The 20496-nt window shown below is 67.8% G+C and overlaps 3 protein-coding genes across 10 annotated transcripts; all 3 read right to left on the bottom strand.

Annotated features, from left to right (window-relative positions):
* Nucleotides 1-9: 9 nt before the first annotated feature.
* LOC142086492 (protein shisa-like-1) lies at nucleotides 10-2992 on the bottom strand. Its single transcript, XM_075159551.1, has 2 exons — nucleotides 492-2992; nucleotides 10-268 (listed from the first exon to the last, which is right to left on the bottom strand). The coding sequence occupies exons 1-2, from the start codon at nucleotides 728-730 to the stop codon at nucleotides 10-12; spliced, it is 498 nt and encodes a 165-aa protein (XP_075015652.1). The 5' UTR covers nucleotides 731-2992.
* Nucleotides 2993-3185: 193 nt separating this feature from the next.
* On the bottom strand, nucleotides 3186-13109 carry MAN2A2 (mannosidase alpha class 2A member 2). 6 transcript variants are annotated; one of them, XM_075159602.1, is made up of 24 exons: nucleotides 13019-13109; nucleotides 12266-12420; nucleotides 11820-12074; nucleotides 11543-11687; nucleotides 11253-11424; nucleotides 10355-10482; nucleotides 10030-10203; nucleotides 9491-9677; nucleotides 9226-9403; nucleotides 8854-9056; nucleotides 8304-8486; nucleotides 7994-8108; nucleotides 7740-7807; nucleotides 7396-7561; nucleotides 6857-7093; nucleotides 6627-6749; nucleotides 6413-6527; nucleotides 6184-6317; nucleotides 5928-6069; nucleotides 5502-5635; nucleotides 5080-5157; nucleotides 4553-4741; nucleotides 4329-4439; nucleotides 3187-3874 (listed from the first exon to the last, which is right to left on the bottom strand). In XM_075159602.1, exons 2-24 carry the CDS (start codon nucleotides 12395-12397, stop codon nucleotides 3722-3724), a joined length of 3522 nt encoding a protein of 1173 aa, XP_075015703.1. In that variant the 5' UTR covers nucleotides 12398-12420; nucleotides 13019-13109; the 3' UTR covers nucleotides 3187-3721. The 6 variants fall into 6 exon arrangements, with proteins under 6 accessions (XP_075015707.1, XP_075015703.1, XP_075015706.1 ...); XM_075159605.1 differs by having other exon boundaries at nucleotides 8304-8423; XM_075159604.1 differs by having other exon boundaries at nucleotides 8854-9008.
* Nucleotides 13110-13491: 382 nt separating this feature from the next.
* FES (FES proto-oncogene, tyrosine kinase) lies at nucleotides 13492-20280 on the bottom strand. 3 transcript variants are annotated; one of them, XM_075159600.1, is made up of 19 exons: nucleotides 20158-20280; nucleotides 19101-19265; nucleotides 18852-19025; nucleotides 18682-18778; nucleotides 18052-18235; nucleotides 17598-17735; nucleotides 17382-17501; nucleotides 17179-17301; nucleotides 16923-17109; nucleotides 16734-16811; nucleotides 16307-16516; nucleotides 15810-15932; nucleotides 15494-15547; nucleotides 15176-15294; nucleotides 14901-14995; nucleotides 14662-14785; nucleotides 14386-14543; nucleotides 14050-14172; nucleotides 13492-13882 (listed from the first exon to the last, which is right to left on the bottom strand). In XM_075159600.1, the coding sequence occupies exons 1-19, from the start codon at nucleotides 20278-20280 to the stop codon at nucleotides 13740-13742; spliced, it is 2538 nt and encodes an 845-aa protein (XP_075015701.1). In that variant the 3' UTR covers nucleotides 13492-13739. The 3 variants fall into 3 exon arrangements, with proteins under 3 accessions (XP_075015701.1, XP_075015700.1, XP_075015699.1); XM_075159599.1 differs by having other exon boundaries at nucleotides 19101-19352; nucleotides 20154-20234; XM_075159598.1 differs by having other exon boundaries at nucleotides 18052-18778; nucleotides 19101-19352; nucleotides 20154-20280.
* Nucleotides 20281-20496: the final 216 nt, after the last annotated feature.

The following is a 20496-nucleotide window of genomic DNA, read 5'->3' as shown; positions in this document are numbered from 1 at the left end:
GGCCCCCCCTCAGCAGGCCCGGCCGTGGGGCGTCGGGCCGGGGGCACCGTGGGGCGGTGGCAGGAACCCCCCGGGGGCGCGGGCACTGCGGGGCAGCCGGGAGCGGGGCCGGCGCCCCCCCGGGGGACCACAGGGCGGGCAGCGGGCATGGGGCAGGAGGTGGCTGAGGCGGCAGCGCCGGGTCCGGTAGAAGTGGAAGAGGTCGACGGCCATGAGGAGGAGGACGAGGAGCCCATAAAGCCCCACGAAGGGCAGGGCCAGCGGGTTCCTGCGGGGGGGGGGGGGCACCTCAGGAGGGTGCAGCCATGGCCCCCCCACCGGCACCCTGCACCAGGGAGGCCCCAGCCGGGGCCAGCTTTGGGCCCTACGGGTGACACCACACCAGCCCCCGGGGCCGTGCCGAGAGCCCGGAGCCCCTGCTGCCCCTTCCCACCCCCCAGGCACCGCAGCCCCAGCCCCAAGCACCACGGCCAGGCTGCAGCCCTGCTCACCGGAGGAGGCCTGGGACGGCCAGGCTGGAGAGGTTCACCCCGGTGAGGGCCTCCAGAGCCAGCTGGGAGCAGCAGGACTTGAGGGCGTGTGGGCTGGGGCGGCAGCAATAGTGGTGGCCAGCCGGGTCCGTCAGCCGCGGGCAGTAGAAGCCGGGGTGGTAGCGGCCGTCAGGGCCCACGTAGCCCTCGCAGAGGTGCAGGTTCTGCACCGAGACTGCGGCAAGGAGCAGGCACTTCATGAGCGCTGGGGCTCAGCCCCTGCTGCGGAGTGCTGCAAAGCCCATGAACGGGGCATGCGCTGGGCTTCGCCCCTGCTGGCAGGGGCATGCTGGCAGCCAGCACAGTGCCGGTGGGACAGGCTGCCAGCTCCAGCGAGGTAGCCCTCGCAGGGACGCTGCAGAGCGGAGCCTTCCTCAGCCCCAGCAGAGATGGGCCAGGCTGGGATGGGCTGGGAGCGCCCTGGCCCTGTGGGGCCTCACCGCCACAGTACGGGAGCCCCCAGCTCAGCCCTTGGGGTAGGCTCGGGTTGCGGCTGGGCTCCAGCCTGACAGGCAGCACCGACTGAGCACAGCCCCACCCTGCAGTGCCTGCTGGCGGCCCTGGCCTCGTGTGTGCCGTGACCTCCAGCACTCGCCATCGCGCCGGCAAAGGCAAACACGGGCAAGGAGCATGATGGCGGCAGCAGGAAGGGGAAAGCCCCCAGGCCAGTCCCTCTCCGTTCCCCACCACCCCACAGGGACAGCACTTCTCTTCTCACAGATGTGCTGCCGTGGGACCAGCCCCAGCACCACCACGCCTGGGCCACCATCCCCAGTGCAGACCACCGCCTCCCGGCACAGACCCCCGAACCTCCATCGGGGGCATTGGGGAGCAGCCCACAAGGGACGAGGCCCCAGCAGGGACAGGGAGGACGGGTTCAGGGAGCAGGAGGAGCAGAAGCAGGGCTGTACCTGTCCCGAGGAGGCCAGGGCACAGAGCCATGGCGAGGAGCAGCCGGAGCAGGAGCCGACCCAGCATCTTCCCAGCCGACCCTGAGCAGAGGCAGCTCTGGCTCCAGTGGAGGCAGAAACCACAGCCCCTCCTGCTCCCGCCTCCATCACGGCCCATCAAGAGCCGCTTGGAGCCATTAGAGCCTCCTGCACTCGCTGCCCGCTCCGCAGGGACCGGGGCGGGAGGCGGGAGCATCACTAATGAGCTTCTTGGGGGCCAAGTGTGGGATGCAGGCGCCTTCCTCACCCCGCAGCGGGGCACTGGCCACCGGGTCTATGGGCCCTGGTTGGGCATCTCAGCCCATCTGGGGTTCCCGGCATTGCAGGCGAGGGCCGCAGGCCAGGCAGGGGCGTGGGGCGAGCACCTGGCCCTGGGGCTGTGGGCAGGCAGGCTGTGCCGCAGCCCCTCAGCAGCCCAGCCCCAGCGGGCAGCGGGCCCTGCGCCAGCAGCCTGGCCCCCCGCCAGCCATGCCATTAGCCAGGCTCCAGCAGAGCCACCAGTGGCACACTGTGCCAGTGCAGGGCTGTGGTCCCTTGCTCCCCAGCACAGCCCCAAAGTGTGCTCGCACCCCCAGCCGTGCATCAGGGCTGTGCTGCACCATGCCAGGCTGGCCCCAGGGCAGTGCGAGGGGCTGAGCTGCCAGGGCCGATCCACGCTGGCTCCATGCTCTCTGCCCGTTCTCAGGGCTGTGAGTGTGCGGGGCCGTGGCCGAGCCCGCAGGATGCAGGCTGTGCTGGAGGCTGTGCAGGAAACCGAGACAGAGCTCAGCCAGCACCACCTCCTCACCCGGCCCTCCCTGCGGCCCTCTCCACTGGCACCCCTTTGCAGTAATTAGCCCCGGGGGGGCCAGGGGAGCGCGGCAGCCCCTGCGGTCCCCACAGCAACCGAGAGGATGCTCCTGGTGATGTGACGTGGTTTCCTGGAGCACTGCAGACTGGCTAGTGGCTGAGGGCTTCACACCACTCCATCTCAGCCTGCTCTGGACAGCTGGGCATGGCCAGCAGCGCCCCATGGCCCTGTGCACAGGAGCAGGGTCCGGCTCCCCCAGCAGCTGCAGGCGTTTCAGCCCTGAGAGCAGCTGGCACCCTTGAGCCCCAGGAGGCTGCTGTGCCAGGCGCTCACCCCAGCGGTGCAGGGGTGCAGACATGGGTGCTGCACCAGGCAATGTCCCCCCATCCCCTCCCTGCTGGGCTGGGCCCCCTTCCTGGGGTGCCAGGGAGCCCCCAGTGACTGTCAGCACCTGCCCCTCCGCCGCCGGCAGCCAGAGCTCAACGGAGACCAGGCTGCCATGCTGACACAGAGAGTGGGCTAAAGGCACTGAATTTGGGAGAGTCCATTCCCACACTTAACCCATGTGTTGCTGCCTGCACAGGGAGCTGCCTAACTTTGGTCTGCACCCCACCGGCACCAGGCGCTGCCTGTTCCCAAGCATGGCTGGGCCTGGCCATGCCACCAGCCTCTCACATGTACCCTGGGCCCCACGCCCGGCTCAGCCCCAGGAGCACTGGCAGGGCAGGGACCCCATAAAGCAGAGCACAGCACAGCCCCCGCAGCCTGCCCAGCACACCCAGACTGGCCCTGGCCAGAGCTCCAAGTCTGCCTCCCTGCTGCCTCAGGGTGCTGCCCCGTCTCACCACAGAGCACCGTTCCCACTCCCCCACACAACCAGTGCGAGAATCACGAACCAGACACAGGCTGAAGCCCTTTGAAACAGCCTCGTGTTTCCTACAAGCTCCAGGCGAGCTCAGTCTCCAGTCCACAGCACCTCCCCGGCCAGCTGCCCCAACTCCACCAGGCTCCTGGCAGCCCCTGTGCTGCCCCACAGGTCCAGGGGAGCCCAGCACAGGCCCCTGCCCCAAGATGCTGGGGTGAGCACCCTCCCGGGCAGCCGTGCAAATGCAGCAGGGCAGCTGTGCCCATCCTGCCGGCAGCGGCAGAGCCTGGCCCGCTGCCCTGCCAGCCGTACTCTGCTCGGAGCAGTGCCCAGCCTGTGGCCTCTATGCCCAAGCAGCATCCGGCAGCCTTGCCACAGCAGTCCACTTCTGAAATCTATCTGAGAACACAGGATTAATAAATTAGAAGGCAGCAGCCTTTGCAAGTCCGGCACCTCCTGCCCAGTGCCTGCCTGCCTGCCACAGGCCCGTTGGCCCAGCCTCTCCCAGGCCATGCTGGTGCTGCTGGGCTCAGCGGCCACTCCCATGCTGCCCAGCCAGTCTGCTTCTCTCCCGCTCTGGGAGCCACTACCCCAGGCGGATGCGGAAAGTGGCAATTTCCATGGGGTCCAGGTGGATATTGGTGCTGTTGGAGACCGTGCCCAGCGGGTACATCAAGGTCAATGAGGTGCGCTGCAGGGAGCCCAGCTCCAGCCCCTGGAACAGGCTGCCGAGGGCCAGCTAAGGAGAAAGGAGGGAGAAGGGAGGATGGCCCAGATGAGTGGGACGCGGTGCCTGGCAGCACAGCACCCTGCACGGGGCAGCCCCACACGCACTGTGCCAGCAGCCGGTTCGCAGGCCCCCCACGGCACCCAGGGCAGCACGCTGACCCCGCCCAGCCCAAGCTCTGCCCTTCCTCGCTGAGGGACGCGGGGCTCATGGAAGGCTCCAGACCCACTTCATGAGAAACCAACATCTCCAGCTTTGCCTGGGCAAGGGGCAGAGTGGGGCTGCGTGCTGCACTGTGGGACTCTTGACCAGCCACCAGTTCTGGGACGCTGGTGCTGGGGGTCCTGGGGGCCCCTTCCAGCCTGCATCCTGGCTTGGCACAGGAGTCAGGCGTAACGCCAGATGTGCCAGGGGCCCCAGCCTGGCTCTGACCTAGTGGTGGGTGGAGGCGACAGCCCGGTCTTACCTTGCCCTGGCTGGTAGTACAGTTAAACCCCAGGTTCTTGGCTTCCAGGCTGCAGTCAAAGCCTTTGCGGTGCAGGATCAGGGCTGCCTCGGCTGAGGGTAGTAAGTCATCCTGCCAGGGAGCCAGGGTGTGAGGTGCAATGCTGGGGACAGCGGACGTGAGACCCCCCACGGGTCCTGCTGTCCCCGGGGCTGTGCCTGTCCCACTCATGGGCCACAGCTCACCTCTGCCTGCAGCATCCGCAGGTTAAGGATGTGAAAGTCGCAGGGGAGGGTGGTAGAAAGGGGCATGAATGAGCGCAGGGCTGGTGGGGCCAGCTTCTCCTGGGCCACGGGCATGACCAGGGCCTCAGCATTCAGGTGCATAGAGGTGATGTGGCTCAGCAGGGAGGGGAAGCTGATCGGGCGGCCATCCTGCACGGGCCAAAGAGCACACAGGTCAGTGCAGGCCAGGGGAGCGGCTGGGCCAGGCAGAACCTGGACAGGGCCCATGGGGCCTCCCGCTCCTTGCAGCCTCTCTAGCAGCGCTAGAACAGGTACCTGCCAGCACAGGGCACCCAAAGCTGCGCCCACCCAGGCATGGCACCCTCCCCAGTGCCCAAACAGGGAGGGCAGCTGTCGGCTGGGCAGCCTGCATGGACCCCAGCTAGCTGATGGTCAGACTACAGGCCTGCTATGGCACCTGGCTAGGCTAGTCGCAGGCAGCTAGTGCACGAGACAGGGAGAGACAGTGGGGCCAGGCCGGCCGTTACCTCTGGGCTGCCAGTCCTGGCGCCGGGGAAGCCCAAGGCTTTAAACGTGGAGGCCAGTTTGGAAAAGAAGCTGGAGCTCTGAGTGAGTGACATGGCGCACGCATAGAGAGCAGCAAGGGGATGGGACAAGAACACTGTGATTATGAGGGTGGTGTGGCTCTACACCCCATCTGCGGGACAGACCCCGATCCATGGTCCCACCCTCCCCACACACCCCTCCTGCAGGCCCGTCCCATCCCTGTGCAGTGCCAGCACGATGGCCGGGGGGGCCACAGGACAGCAGGGGAGGAGACCCTGCACCCAATTGCACGCGTGGCTTTCTGCACATGCCTCCACCCTGCTCCGTCCCAAGGCAGGGCTGGGCTCTCTGGGCGAGCGGCACCATGCCCAACCCTGGTCCTGTGGCCTCACAGCCCACACACCTTGTTGGCAGTGGTGCGGCGCTCCAGGAGGAGGCGGAACCGGTTGCAGGTCCGCTTGTTGTCCTTCAGCCCTTGGCCCAGGCCCCGGTTGTCATCCTGCATGAGGCGCCGGTCCAGGATCACCTCCAGCTGGCCTGCAGAGAGCGGGTCCCAGCGCCCCGGACTTTAACATGAGCCAGCCACCCTGCATGGCCCCTCTGCTGCCACGCATGGAAACGCTCCCACAGGACTGGGGGCAGCCAGGGAGCCCCCAAAGACAGCATGACCAGGGCACCCTGTGCCTAGCCCGCAGCACCCTCCTTCCCAGTATCCCCCTTTGCCCACCATGCAGCACCCTCCTCCCCAGCATCCCCCACCAAGGGCAGCCCCGGCTCTGCGGCAGGCCCCCCAGGGCACAGACCCATGGCCCCCGTGGGGCCGGCTCACCACTGCCGAGGCTGGAGACCCCCAGGGCCTGGGCTGTGTGCAGCGTCAGGCGGCTTTGCGTGTCCTGGATGTAGGCCATGGCTGGCATGGGGTAGAAGTTGGCCTGCAGTGGCAGCTTCTGCTGGTACCTGCGGGGCTGGATCTGCCAAGGGACAGAGGTCAGCGGCTGGAGGAGGCTCCCACAGTGCCCAGTGCCGGGTGGCAGGGCACCGTCCCCCCGTGGGCAGCTGCTGTCCCTCCCCAGGCTGCCAGATACCTGGAAACCGTTGAGGTCCGTGAAGAAGGTGTCGTCACTCTCGATGTCAGTGCTGAAGCGCAGGGCCAGCTCCTTGTTGATGTGGTCACGGATGTCCACCAGGCAAGACACGTCCAGGGACAGGCCCTCCACCCCTGCAGGCAGGCAGTGAGGGGCTGGGCCTCACGGGCAGCATGGCCCAGCACCCCCGGGCCAGCCACCTCCCTGGCACAGCCTCATGATGTCTCACCTGGCACGTTGTAAAGCCGCACTACAGTCTGAACATGCTGGTAGTAGCTGGCGACCTCTGAGAAGAGGGGGCCCTCCGTCACCCGCACTACTGGGGGGTCCTTGGGGGCATAGGGCTGTGGGGGAAGGAGGGCTGCGCTGAGGCTGCTGCCTGCAGGACTGTCATGTGAGTGCAGGCACGGCTGCCAGCTGGCTGCCGGAGGCAGTCCCCGTACCTTGGCCTCGCCATCAGGCAGAAAGAGATAGGCTCCACTTTTGTCCTTGGAGGTCCTGGTGCCATAGACAAGGAACTCACTGCTCACCCTCTGCTCCCGCTCCTCCCCAGCTCGGCGGATGCTCTGTGGGGCACGGGCCAGCCCAGTGGTGAGCGCACCTTGCACAAGGCAGCACTGTGTCCCCTTCCCCTCCTTCACCCCCATGCCACCCGGCAGACCCCTGCACTTGCCTGCAGCAGGCCTGAGCGTCCCGAGAAGCAGGCCTGCAGGTGCTGGTTCTCCAGGCACAAGTCATCAGCGGTGGCCGGGAAGACGTGCACAGGTACGGCCTCCTGCTTGCGCACGGGCAAGTCCTGGCCGTGCAGGTACAAGCGCACGGAGGACTTCAGCGTGGCGTGGCTGTCGAAGGACTTGTGCAGCTGCAGCACACGCAGCCCCAGCGCAGGCAGGCGGGCCAGGACAGACACCTGTGGGCAGCATGGAGACCTGAGCCAGCCCCTCCGCAGGAGGGCAGCCCGCGCGTGGGGACCTGCTGGCTGTCGGCAGGGCAAAGACCCCGGCTCGGCACTTCCGGGGCCTCTGCTGAGGGGGGACGTGCACGGGGACCTGGGCGTTTGCAAGCAGTGTGAGCTTGTGTTGGGATGCGAGGACACTTGTTGCCACAGAGGTGTCCCTGCCATGGGGGCAGCATGTGAGGACGGGAGGCTGGCACAGACGGGCTATGCACGCTGAGGATGGGGGTGGGCAGTGGCACTGGGGCACCCCATACCTGATAGACGTTGGGCACCATGTCGGTGGCGGAGCCCCAGTGCACACTGAGCTGGGAAGGCAGGGGCTGCCCCTCCTCGGAGAGCACACGCACATGTGGGGAGTCCACCAGCACCGGCAAGACGCTCAGGCGCTCCTGCTCCAGGGGGTTGAACACCACCAGGAACCTGCGGGTGGGGTCACACAGGGATGGCCACCCCAGCCCCACAGCGTCCTGGGTGCCCCGTGCCCCACACCACCCATGGGTCCCGTGCACCCACCCACTGCTTCACAGAGTCCTAGGTACCCCCCTCACTGCCCCGCCACGGCCCCACAAGCCCCAAGAGCAAGGCAGGCAGCCCCTACCGGGGCGAGGTGTCCAGTTTGACAACTGTTCTCTCCGGGAGGGAGTCCTGGTTGGGGCGCATGTCGTCCTGGGGAGAGGAGCAGTCAGAGCCGGGGTGCGCCCACTATGCCTGCCAGCCAGGCCCAGCTGGACCCTTTCCCCAGGCCCCCACCCAGCACCGAGCGGGCAGGCAGGGCTGTGCTCCCTGGGGGCATGGGGACAGCTGCCCCAGTGTGCTGGGGCGCAGGGAGCCATGGGGCAGGGTGCTGCTCACCGTGCCAAGGAAGGGTGCAGCGAGGTCATGGTGGTAGGCGTCCTTGTCCCCCAGCACGAGGTAATGTGCAGCATTGATGATGACGCGCTTGAGGTTCGTGAGAGAGTGGAGCAGCCTGAGGCACAGGCAGAGTGAGCCACCCAGGACCGTCCCCCTGTCCTGTCCCAGCGTCCCCCCAACACTCCCCACCTCCCCCCTAGGAGAGGGGCCCCACAGGACCACCACACCCAACCACACTCCCAGCCCCAAGCCCGCCAGCCCCAATTTGAGATGGCCCCCTCAGGGCTGCACCCCAGCCCCCTGCACGCACCGGACTCCATAGTCAACTGCCACAGCCTCCTTGGCGGTGCCAGTGATGGCATCATGGTGCTGGAAGAGGCCCAGGTTGCGGCGGGCGTTGCTCAGCAGGGCGTAGTCGGAGAGCGGGTACCTGCCGTCGGCGCCAGCGCGGCGGGCGTGAGCAAGCGCCAGGCTGTACAGGATCTCTGCCCCCCTGCGCAGGGACAGGGTCACTGAGGGTCCCTGCTCCGCGCCCCAATGCTCTGGGCCGAGCAGTGCCAAGACGGAGGGCAGAGGAGGAGCAGCCAGCCCAGCCTGCCCTCACGCCAATGGTGCCCAGCGCGTGCATCACTCTCGATGCACAGGGGCCTGGCCTCGGGGAGAGCAGGCAGGGGGCACATGCTGCCCTGGGGCTGGGCAAGGGTTTGGCACTGCCTGGGCTACGCCTGGGCCACCCCCAGCACGTTGGCAGCTGGGCACAGAGCGGGGGACTGCTGGGGCTCTTGGGTGCTGCCCAGCCAACCCTTGCCCGTGCCCCCTGCACGCAACCCCTACCCCGGGCCCAGCCCAATTCCCCTCACCGGAGGTGGGCCTCCAGCACCCGGTCCAGACTCTTGTAGAAAGGCCGGGAGGTGTAGTAGCCTGTCCAGTAGTGATCCTCCCGGTCCGCGTAGGAGAAGAAATCCCCACTCAGCACCGGGAACCCGGGCGGCTTCATCCCCGGCACGATGCCCACCTTCTTGTACAGAGCGTCAAAGTAATCGGAGAGCGTCCCAAACTGCGCCTGCAGGATGGCACGTGCAGCCCCGAGTGCGTGGGGGAGCCGCTGTAGCTCCTGTGGCCGGGGGCTCCCACCACCCCTCCCGGCACTGCCCACCCTCCGACTGGGCTTCGCATGTGGGGCCCTCCTCCCCACCGGTCCCCTGCACTGCCCCGGACCTCCCTGCACGTACCTGGACGTGGAAGTTGGGCCGGGAGTTGAGGAAATCAAAGATGCGCTGGTAGTTGAGGAACTGGGCATCCCACTCCTGTGGCTTGTCATAGCGGAAATCATCTCCCAGAGGCACCAGCAGCACCTTGCTGCGGTACAGCTTGGACTTCTTGCGGTACTGGTCCAGCAGCAGCTGGGCTCTGCCATGGGGGGCCAGGGCATGAGGCTGGCTCCCGGACAGGGCCATGGGGCTCACAGCTGCTTGTCCCTGCCCCTGCAGCACTCACCGCTCCGCCACGTTAGCATCGGTGATGGCTCGGGGAGGCACCTTCCACGGGCAGTTGATCCGGCCACCCGGCAGGCGCTTGAAGTCGAACTGGCAGCAGATCTTGGGGTCTGGCCCACAGGTGTGGGGCACGTCGTAGCTGTAGAAGGGCATCATGTGGCAGAAGATGTCGGTGCTGGCGTCCAGGTCTGCGGGACCAAGGACAGATGAGCACCAGCAATGCCTCTCCCTTGCCTATCCCCAAGCAGGACTGGGTGTGGGACACCCAGCGGGTTTGGGGACGGCTGCTGGGACAGAGCAGATCTGGCACGCAGGCTCACCCACTTGGAGCCCAGAGAGCACAGCAGCCTCCCCGGAGTACCAGGCACAAAGGGGAGTCACCCTGGGGCTGTCCCTCAGGACAAAACCACTGTAGGGCAGAGCCATCGCCTCCTGGCGCTCGGCTCGCCATCCGCAAACGAATGTGGTTGATAGCTGTTCCCTGCTGCCACCCACCCCGGCAGGGCCCCCTCTGCGGTCGCCTCCCCAGCAGCCCCTCACCCCATGTCTGTCTCCACATGAACTCCAGGTTCTGGGTGGCAGCAAAGTGCTTCTTGATGGCGTAGTGCACGCGCTGGATGAGCATGCCCGTCAGGTTGGAGCGCTTTAGCAGGTAGGGCATGGTGGAGCTGTGCCCAAAGGGGTCGACAGCCCAGCCCGACCGGGGCGTCACGCCTGGGGGCAGAGAGACCAGTCAGCCCCACACTGGGCCCAGCAGCACCCACCATGAGTAGGCTCCTGCCAGGATGGGGGTGCCCACTGGCACATCAAGCAGGCCCTCAGCCAGCACCCTGCCCTCCTGCCCGGCATCCTGCCCAGTTCTCACCAATGTTCTTCTCCAGCCACTGGTGCCCCTCGATCAGCTGGTCGATCATAGCGAAATAGTGGGAATTGGCCTCGTCGGGCATCACCCAGCCACCCGTCACCATCTCCAGCTGTCCATTGCCAACCAGCCTGCAAGGGGGACAGATGAGATGTGATCAGCTCTGGGCAGAGCCCTGTGGCAAGCCGTGTGTCCATGGCAGAGCGTTGCCCTGTCTTGGAGTCACCTGGGTCCTACCCGCAGCCTCCGCAACCACCGGCTGCTGCACAGTGCCCACGCTGTCCCCACGTGCAGCCCCGAACAGACATCCCTCCACAGCACCATGCTGGCCGAGGCCCCAGCCAGAGCCTACCCCCACACAGGCCAATGCCTTCCACTGTGCCCTGCAGCCCATGTTCTCTCTGTCCTCCACCTCCAGCCCTCCTGGGGCAGGGGGGCTGACAAGGGGGCCCTCTCCCACCACACAGTCCTGCTCTCCAGGTCTCCCACCCCCTGAGGGTGCCCTGGGCCTTGCAAGGCGCTGGCACTGCTCAGGCTCTGCGGCAGTGCTCGGGGTTACAGCAATGAGAGGGAGTTTTCCAGCCCCATAAGCACAAGGAGCCTGCCTCACGCAGCCCCTCAGGCCCCCACTGCGGAGGCCCCAGTGCTGGCAGCACCCTGGCTCTCACTTCACACTGCTGTGGTTTCAACATCTTGTGGCACTGAGAGGTTGCTGGCAGTGCCAGGGCACTCCACGGTGAGAAGTGCGGAGCCCACGGACACTGCACTGCAGCCAGGGCAGCCTTCGTCTCCCCAGGGCCCTTCCCTCACGCGCCCCGTGCTCACAGCCGGCGCGCCTCCCACAGCACCCTGCCTCTGGGCAGGGAGCATGCCGGGCACCGAGGCCAGGCGGCGGCCCTACCTCCGCACCGCAGCCCGCTTCTGGGCACTGATGTTGTCCCACCACTTGGAAAAGAAGGAGATCTCGGACCAGATGAAGCGCCGGCGCGGGTCCTCCTGCATCTTCAGCACCATGCTGTTGAGGATGTGCTGCGTCTGGTCATAGTAGTACTTGTCGAAGGTCTTGATCCAGCCTGCCAGCACGCATGGGGGGTCACTGTGTGGGGCCCAGTCCTTCTCCGCCAGCAGTGTGGGCCGGCAGGGGCTGGGCTAGCCCTTCCCCTCCCCTGCCCACCTTCACCCACTGCTCACCCGGGTCATTGTGGGAGTGCGGCACCACAAACACCTGCAGAGGCTCAGTGTCCCACTCATTGGGCTCATAGGTGATATCGAAGCCCTGCTTCCACACACCACCGTCCTGGTTGTCAAAGGGCAGCAGGGAATACACAGCCAGCATCTGCCAGGTGGGAGACAGGGCTCAGGGCAGACACCAGATTGAGAAACCCTCAACAGAGTAGGGCCAGGACCCCCCGGATGCCCTGGTACAGACCCCCTTGTGCTAGCAGGGGCTGAGACACTGGCCCCTCACCTGCAGGTCTGGGCTCTGTCCCTTGCCCCCCAGGGCGAACTGGCAGTCCTGTGGGGAGACGGAGAGGAAGCTTGGGCGACTCTCAGGGGGCAGCACCCAGGAGCCATTGGGTGTGTGGTGGGGCAGCGCTGGCTGCTCCTCCGCGTGGGCCGTCAGCTCCAGCACCGAGTCCTTGATGTGGCTGATGATCTCGTGGTTCTCCTCCAGCAGCTGCTCCAGCTGCTCAATGCGGTTCTGCAGCACTGAGATCTGACTCTGGGGACACAGACGCCGCAGTGAGAGCCTCCGGTGCCCTTTGTCAGGCAGGTCCTGTCCCCCATGTGCACTGACACCAGCAGGGAGAAGCACCAGGCCAGGCAACCGAACGGCCTCAGGCTGTGCCAGCTGGCCCCCGCTAGCCCTGGCCCGCTTGCCTGCTCTCCCATCCCCACAGCCCTGCCGCTCACCCTGGGGAAGTTGCCCCCACTCTGGTGGCGCGTGGGGTCGTGCTGCACCCGGTCCAGCATCAAGTAGAGGGAGAAGACGGCCACGCAGAAGATGACAGCTCCACACACTGTCACCTGCTTCTTCAGCTTCATCCCGGAGGGCCGCAGGGACAGACCTGCACCGGGGCAGAGCAGCGCCGCTGTCCCTGCCAGCCCAGCCGCGAGCCGGGGCCGAGGACGGGACGGGTGCAGGCGCAGGACGGGCCAGGAGACACGGGACGGGACGGGACGGGACGGGACGGTGCCTCCTGCCCCCGCTCTGGGCTGAACCCTGCCAGGGGACCCGGGGTCAGGCAGCCCAGCGCGGGGCTCCCGCGCCCGGCCCGCCGCCTGCCCAACCTGCCCACCACCGCGACCCTCCTCGGCCCCCGGCCCCCCCGCGTCCTACTTCGCTTAATCCGGCGCCGGGTATTTATAGCCCGGGCTGGAGAGGCGCCGGCGGGCGGCACGGGCCCAGGGGCGCCTCGGGCCCGGCCCGTCGCGGGGCTGGGGACGCGCCGGGAGCAGCCGGGGTCGAAGCAGGCCGCGGCGGCCCCACCGAACCGGGCAGCCCGGGGCCTCTACGCCGCGGCGCGGCGCAGGGCGAGGAGCGGGCCGGGCCGGGGAGGGCCGAAGCCGGGGAGGGCCGGGCCGGGGAGGGCCGAAGCCGGGGAGGGCCGGTACGGGGCCGCCCACCGCGGGACGGCTCCGGGGGCGCGGCCGCTCCGCTCTTACCCTGGGCGGCTCCGCGGCCCGTCCCGGCTCCTCACACCGCCCGCCCCGGGCCCGCTGGCTGCCGCGGCCGGGATGGGCCAGGCCCCGCCCGCCGCCCCGCCCGCCCGGCCCCGGGCCCGGCCCCGGCCCCGGCGTCCGCCCGCCCCGCCGGGAGGCGGCTCCGCCGGGCAGCGCAGCGGGGCGGCCGCTGGGGCGGGACCGACGCGGTCGGGACCCCCGAGCTCCCGGAGCAGAGCTGGCCCCACCGTAGCGCCGGGGACTGACCCGGCCGGGACCCCCACAGTCCCGGGGCAAGCCTGGCCGTCCCCCATAGCCCCGGGGACGCACCCGGACATGCCCCCCATAGCCCCGGGGCCGGATCGAGGTGCCGGTGCACTGTCCCGGTGCGCCCTGTCCCGGGTGCAGCGTGGGTGCATGGCCCCGCTGGCTCCCACGGGGTCTGTGCCCCCCATAGCCCCCACAGACGCGATGCTGCAGAGCTCATTGGTTTATTACAGGATCAAGCCCGGCACGAGCTGTGGGTGCCATGTCCCTGGGGCACACAGGAGCCTCCTGCCCTGGGCCGGGGAGAGGGCATAGCCGCATCTGGCCACCCCGCAGCACCTGCTTCCCAGGCAGGCCATGCCCGAGGGATGGACGCTGCCAGCAGAATGGATCTGAGGCACACGGTGCTGTCCTGAGTGGGGCTGGCAGGGCACTGCCCTCGGCGCAGTGGTCCCCGTCACCGGTGCCTCTTGCGGATGGCGATGAGGTCCTGGTGGATGGTGCTGAAGCTGGGCCGCTTGCGGGGATCGTACTCCCAGCACCGCTGCATCAGCTGGTACACTTCCTCGGGGCACTGCTCGGGGGCATCCAGCCGCACGCCTGGAGGGCAGCAGGGATTGGGACATGGCAGCCCGGGCTACCGGCCCCTCGCATCCCACAGCCCTGTCCTGCCCGTCCCATGGGCGCGGCTCCACGGCGCACCCGCAGTGCTGGGCCCACAACCCCGCAGTGGCCTGTGAGATCCAGACCCTGGCCACGTCCCTTACCCTGCTCCACCGCCTCTCGTGTCTGCTGGTTGCTGAGGTTGGTGTAGGGGACAGCGCCCAGGCTGAAGGCTTCCCACAGCAGGATCCCGAAGCTCCAGACATCGCTCTCGGAGCTGTATCGGCCTGTGGACATGGGGCGGGACAGATGCTGGCAGCTGGGGACACCCATGGCACCACTGCCCTGGCTGTGCCCATGCTCACAAGGGCTGGGGTGCCCTGGCTCTCTCTGCCTCCCTCCCCAGGACCAGGCACGTGGGAGAAGGATGGTGTGCCCCAGACTCCTAGCTCCCAGCTGCACCGCGAGGCTGCTAGGCGGTGGCCGGCTCCATACCATACCATAATTGAGTGCTTCAGGGGCGGTCCACTTGACAGGGATCTGTTTCATCCCCCCCGTGGAGGCGTAGATGCCATCCTCCTCCTCCCGTGACATCCCAAAGTCGCTGATCTTCAGGGCGTTCTTCTCTGTCACCAGGCAGTTGCGAGCGGCAAGGTCCCTGGGACAGCCCCAAGCCATCAGCCGGACGCCCAGCCGACCTCACGGGACGGGGGGCAGCGAGGACTCTGGGGTTCATCCTGCCCTGCCCGGCACCCGCCCGCGCTGCTGGAGCCCACCTGTGGATGCAGTGCTTGCTCTCCAGGTACTCCATGCCGGCGGCAGCATTCTCCGTCATCTTGATCAGCTCCTTCACCCGCAGGTGGGGCCCCTCGCTGCGCAGGAAGCTCAGGAAGTCCCCCCCTGCACCCAGGATTGTGGAGCTGGCGGGCAGCTGCCCTGGCATGCGGTGGCGAGCTTGCACACACACGCATCAGCTGCCCCAGCAGCGCAGGGGCTGCAGGACAGGGCCGCTCACCCTGCACAAGCTCCATGACAATGTAAATGGGCTGCTTCTGGGTGCAAACGCCGATGAGCCGGACAATGTTCGGGTGGTTGTACTGCTTGAGGATCCTGTGGGGACAAGGACGGGCACTGTGAGTCCACCTCCGTGCTGTCCCCAGGACACTCTACCCGGCCGACCCAGGGACACGGCCCTCAGCCCAAGGGTGCTGCAGTCCCAGCAGGGTTTGAACAGCCCCAAGTCCCGAGGATGGACAGACGGGCTGGGACAAGGGTGATGGCTGCACAGACCTGGCTTCCTGCAGAAACTTGGCCTTGAGCTCGGGCGGGAGGGTTTCCCGGCAGGATTTCACAGCTACAGGGGTGTTGTCAGCACGCAGGCGGCCGCTGAATACCTCCCCAAAGTTACCCTGCCGAGAGACATGGGTGTACTGGCCCAGCTTGCTGTGGCGTGGCCCGAGGCAACTCCTGTCCTCCCGCAGACCCTGTGGGACAGCCCTGTCCTCCTGCAGACCCAGTGGGACAGCCTTGTCCTCCTGCAGCCCCCGTGGGACAACCCTGCCCTCCCGCAGACCCTGTGCAGGCAGGGACCAGGGCACCCCGACTCACCCGGCCAATGCGCTCCCCCAGCAGCACGTCCTCGTGGTTGAGTACCCATTTGTCCTGCAGCAAGCAGACACTGAAGGCGATGAGCTGTCCCCCAGCCCGCCCCAGGCTCACATCCCCCCCTGCCCCTGCAGCTCCCTCTCACGCAGCCCCGGAGGGGGATCCTCAGCCCGCAGACCCCCTGCCCAGGGCTGAGTCACCACATCTGGTTGGAGAAGCGTGCTTGGGGCTTTCAGCCCAGTTGTGGGCAGGAGAAGGGGCCAGGCAGGGCTACCCCATGCACAGGGGACTCATCCCCCTCCCCACTGCCTGCTGTCACCTTGGGCACGGCCCTGGCCAGGACGATTCCACTCTTCCGGGTGATGGGCTGCTGGCTCTGCAGGAGGTGCTCGATCAGCAGTGGGATAGTGGGGAAGCCTTCCCCCTCCAGCCGGTACATGTTCTGTGGGGAGGAGAGGCTGAGGCATTGTGCCTGCATGCACGCATGGGTGTGCTCACGAGGGCTGGAGTGCATGGATGTGCACGCATGGATGAGTGTGCACGCACGCACGCACACAATGCGGGACATGCATGCACACTGGGCACGGCAAGCACGCATAAGTGGGAGTTCACGTGCACGATGCAGAGCTCTCACCCCTGCTCTGCACTTGGCCTGTGCAAGGATGGGTGCACACAACTCGTACCGTACATACACGTCCCGTGCACTTACACCAGGGCCCCCATGGCTGCAGAGCCAGGAGCCATGCCTGGGCAGGGACCCCTACCTGCCTGTGCAGGGCCACCCCTGGCTGTCTCTCCCCGACTATGGTCACTCACATCGGCAGCCTGGATGATGAAGTGCCGGGGCTGCCCGTCCCACAGCACGCTGAGCACGTACTCCTGCTTGCCCTGGCTCTCCCGCACCAGGAAGTCCCCGCTGCAGCTCAGCAGCTCCTGCACCTCTGAGCGCGGGATGGCCCCATGGTACCAGACCTGCTGGCACAGCGGCTTCTGCACCTCTGGGATCAGGGGCACTGGGGGCGGCAGCTGGATGGAGACAGGGGTGAGCCCAGCCGTGCCCTCGCGGTTGTGCTGGAGGTGGGGGCGGCAGTGGCAGGGGGAGCAGAGGCTGGAGGGGCTGGAGTGTGGAGGTGAGGGGGCTGTGGGGCCGGAGAGGAGAGGGCAGGGGGTGCTGAGGGACCGGGAGGCTTGGCAAGGGAGCCGGGCAGGAGGGCAGGGTGGCGGGAGGTGCCCAGGGACTCACCAAGTACTTGGGGCTGAAGATGCCCGAGATGTGGTTCTTGAGGGTCTCCAGCGCGGTGGCCCCGCTCCTCTCCTGCTCCTGGGGGGAGGTGTGAGCTGTGTGCTGGGTGGGGGGTGATCCCAGCTCAGCATGCCACGCCTGGCATGCCCCAGCCCTGCGGCTCCCAGGGCACGGTGGGGCAGGACTCACCACGGAGGAGACCGATTGCCGGTCCTCCTGCAGAGGCAGCGCAGGCAGGGGCTCCCCGGCGCCCAGCTCCGCCAGCTTCCCAGCCAGCAGGTCCCGCTGCGCCTGCAGCTTGGCCTGGGTACAGAGGCAGCCCTCGAGCTGCTGCTGCACCTCTTGCAGCCCCTGCCGCTTGCCCAGCAAGTGCACCCTGAGGACAGGACAGGGTGGTCAGCCCCTGCTGCCCCTGGCCCCTCACCCCCCGCCTGCCACACCTCACCTCTCCCCGGGGCTCCGGCCCTGCTCCTCGGCCCGGATCTCCACCTGCAGCTCCTGCACCCGCTGCTCCTTGCTGCTCACAGCCTCCGTGGCGGCTGCCAGCTCCTCCTCGACCGATGTCAGGCTGCAAGAGACACAGGTGCTGGATGTGCTGAGCTGCGCTGCCAGTGGAGCAGCCCCTGCCCGTGGCCCAGACCCACTCACGAGTGCTGGACGCTCTCGATGGTCAGTTCGTTCAGCTGCAGCTCCCCTGGCACCAGGCTCTCCGTCTCCTCCAGCAAGCTCTCATCAAAGGACACAGCCGGTGGCACTTCGGAGCTGTACCTGCAGGTACCCAGCGCGACTCTGCCTCCCACCTGCCCCATGCCAGCTGCTGGCACCCACGACCGTGCCCGGCAGAGCAGCCACGTGGGGCCGTACCTGTGGGTCTGGATGAAGCCGCTGTACTCGGTGGCTGGGTCGATGGCCCGGATAGCACCGGCAATTTCCTGGTGCACAGCTAGCACGTCCTCCTGCACCAGGCTGCTGATGCTGTGGTACTCCCTGAGGATCTCCTTCCTGTGGGGACATGGGCGCTGGGGGCTGCTGGGCTCCTGTGCCCCCAGCCCAGGGCCCCTGCGGCCAGATGCCACCACCCCTGCCCCGGCCCTGCTACTCAGGCTGGCCGGTCCCCACATCCCGCTGGCTCACGCCCTCAGTCCCCACATCTCGCATGGTGCTGCAGGACATCACCGTGATGGCTGCAGGTGATGAGCCAGGGAAGGTGCACGTGACCAGTGGGACTCTGGCAGGAGGAGGGAGCACCGCCGGTTTTCAGGGGCCATGGGGGTGCCCAGGGACAGGCAGCAGGGTGCAGGGCAGCCAGGGCTCTTACAGGACAAGGACCATCTCCTGCTGCAGGCTGTAGAGGGACTGGTGGAGGCTGGGCAGCGCCCGCTGGTAGTGGTGGTGGTGGTGGAGCGTGGCCGCCTGCACGGCCAGCACATACTGGTTGTGCAGGGCGTAGAGCTTCCAGAGGCTGCGCACATACTTCTCCTTCGCCTTGTCTCGCTCCTTGTCTGTGGGGAGAGGCCGTGGAAAACACCCACCACCGCCACGCCGCTGGCCCGTGTTGCGGCGCATCCCCCTGAGCAGCCAGCAAGGTGTACGGGCACCTGGCGGGGGGTGATGGGGCTGGGAGGGGGGTCCCAGGGCAGGCAGGGGGGCTGAGGATGGGGCTGGGGCGGTCACACCACACCTTCTGGTGCACAGGGATGCTCCCAACCCACAGCTCGGTGTCACAAGACCCATAACCCACAGGATATTTGCCTGGCTCCCCGGGGGCCAGGCTGGACTCTCCCCATGCTGCCACCCCTGGAGCCCCTGCCCAGCCCAGGCTGCTCTGCGGGTCCCAAAGGGCGTGGGGTGCTCCAGCTGACCCGCTGGGGGCTGAGGCGGGCCGGGAGGAGACACAGCAGGATGGGGATGGGGCAGGTGGGGGGCCGGGAGCTGGGCTGGCAGGCACCTTTGCTGGCCTCTTGGTACTTGCGCTTGGCCTGGGCACTGTCGCGCGCCAGACTGCGGTACTGCACCTTCAGCTTCTCCATGTCCTGCTGCGTAGTCTGGGGAGGGAGACGCTGTCAGGGGAGCGGGGCCAGGCTGGGACCCCTGCTCCCCCCCCCGGGACCCGCGTACCCGGGCATACTCCTGGCTGAGCTGCTGCCACTGCTCGCTGAAGGCTTTGCGGAGCTGCTGCTTGTCGCGGATGAGCAGGCTCAGCTTGGCCAGCGGCCCCGCCGCCAACTCCTCCGCATGCCGCCGCAGGATCTGGCTCAGCATCTCTGTCTGGCTTGCCAGCACCCACCAGGACTGCGGGGACAGGGCGTAAGGGATGGCGTGGGGATGGCTGCCCTCCGGCACTACACCACACTGGGGCTTCCCTACCTCCCCAATCTGGCCGCTGTGGTGGCCGGCGCGGAGCTGCCCGGGGCCCTCTTGCTTCTCCAGCTGGGAGAACATGTGGTGCAGCATCCCCGCGTACTCCCGGTCGCTCTTGGCGCGCTGTGACATCCACTTCTTCATCAGCTCCAGGAGGCGCAGCTCGCTGTCCTGCAGCCGCAGCAGTGCGCTGTGCCCCTGCGGGCACCACAGCTCTGGCCCGAAGCCCATGGCACCACCGTCCCAGGCGGGAGGAGGCTGCGGAGTGGCAGGAGAGCCTGAGCCACGGCTGCCGCCCTGCGCCCCGCACCGCCCTCGTGGGTGGCCGGGGCCCTTTGCATCTCGCACCCTCCCACCCCATCGCCCCGTCACCGAGACATGGTACCTGGGCTGGGTGGTGGCAGGGGGCAGAGTCCTCCCTGCCCCATGCAATCTGACTTGCAAAGCGCATTCAAAGCAGGCGGGAGGGCTGAGCGTGCCCCAAGCCTGCAGCAGCTGGGGCCCGCGGGGATGATGCCGGGGAGGAGGAAGTGTGGGATCAAAAACAGCAGCGTCACCTCTGCTGTGCACGCAGGGCTGCTCCCCGAGGGCAGCGTAGCCGTGCCCCTCACCCTGGCCAGGGCACTGGCCCCACGCAGTCTGACAGCTCCGGCCCTGTCCTGCCCGTCAGCACGGTCACCCTGTGCCCGTGGCAGGGGCAGCCAGGCACGCTGGGACGGGGGAGCTCCTGGGGGCCAGGGCACGGGTGGGAAGCCAGCAGGAGGGGGACAGGGCGCCAAGCCCCGGAGGAAGGTGTCAAGCCTGGACGCGTCCCAGTACCTGGGACTCCAGCACAGCCGTTGGGAGCCAAACTGGTCCCAGCTGTGGTCTCGGGGTGCCCTGCCGCGCAGCAAGGGTGCAGCAGGAGCAGGAAGGTGCTGGGGCACATCTCTGTGCAGGGCAGGATGTCCCCTGGCACAGCCCGCGACCCTGCAGAGGGCCAGGGCCAAGACCACCCCCAGCCCCACAAAGGGGTCCCCTGTCCCTGCCAGTGCTTTGCTGGGGCACAGCCCCTCCAACCTGCGTGTGCCGCGAGGTCCCTGCTGCGGGGTTGGCGCTGGCGTCCTCCCGGGGCCGCAGCCGGCGCAGTCTGGACCTGGTGCAGCTCCGGCTCCTGGGGAGGAACAGGAAACCCGGTGCTGACCATACAGCCATTGCGAGATTTCCTGCTCTTCCTCCCCTTCCTGCCAGTCCGGGCGCCCAGGGCTGATGCCGGCACACGGCTCCACCATAGCTGGGCAGCCCCCAGCCCTGCCGCCCCTCTCCCAGCTGCCTCGCACCAGGGCCTGGCACTGGCAGGATCCGGCCCTGCAGGAGCCCAGGGCTCTTCCTCACCCCGGCTGTGGTCCACCGCCCCTGTGGA

The sequence above is a fragment of the Calonectris borealis genome, chromosome 11 (genome assembly GCF_964195595.1).
Source record: "Calonectris borealis chromosome 11, bCalBor7.hap1.2, whole genome shotgun sequence".
NCBI lineage: Eukaryota > Metazoa > Chordata > Aves > Procellariiformes > Procellariidae > Calonectris > Calonectris borealis.
The sequence above is the reverse complement of the archived record's forward strand: the minus strand, read 5'-3'. Positions and strand labels throughout refer to the sequence as shown.

Coding starts and splice junctions, on each gene's coding strand:
- MAN2A2 (XM_075159602.1), bottom strand. CDS start 12,397: ATGAAGCTGAAGAAGCAGGTGACAGTGTGTGGAGCTGTCATCTTCTGC. Junction 9,404..9,490: donor GATGCTAACGTGGCGGAGCG/GTGAGTGCTGCA, acceptor CCCCCATGGCAG/AGCCCAGCTGCTGCTGGACC. Junction 9,057..9,225: donor GGCCCAACTTCCACGTCCAG/GTACGTGCAGGG, acceptor GCCATCCTGCAG/GCGCAGTTTGGGACGCTCTC.
- FES (XM_075159598.1), bottom strand. CDS start 20,280: ATGGTCAGCACCGGGTTTCCTGTTCCTCCCCAGGAGCCGGAGCTGCAC. Junction 17,110..17,178: donor GGCCGGAGCCCCGGGGAGAG/GTGAGGTGTGGC, acceptor TCCTGTCCTCAG/GGTGCACTTGCTGGGCAAGC. Junction 15,548..15,809: donor TGGCCAGGGCCGTGCCCAAG/GTGACAGCAGGC, acceptor TGCTTGCTGCAG/GACAAATGGGTACTCAACCA.
- LOC142086492 (XM_075159551.1), bottom strand. CDS start 730: ATGAAGTGCCTGCTCCTTGCCGCAGTCTCGGTGCAGAACCTGCACCTC. Junction 269..491: donor GCCGTCCCAGGCCTCCTCCG/GTGAGCAGGGCT, acceptor CCCCCCCCGCAG/GAACCCGCTGGCCCTGCCCT.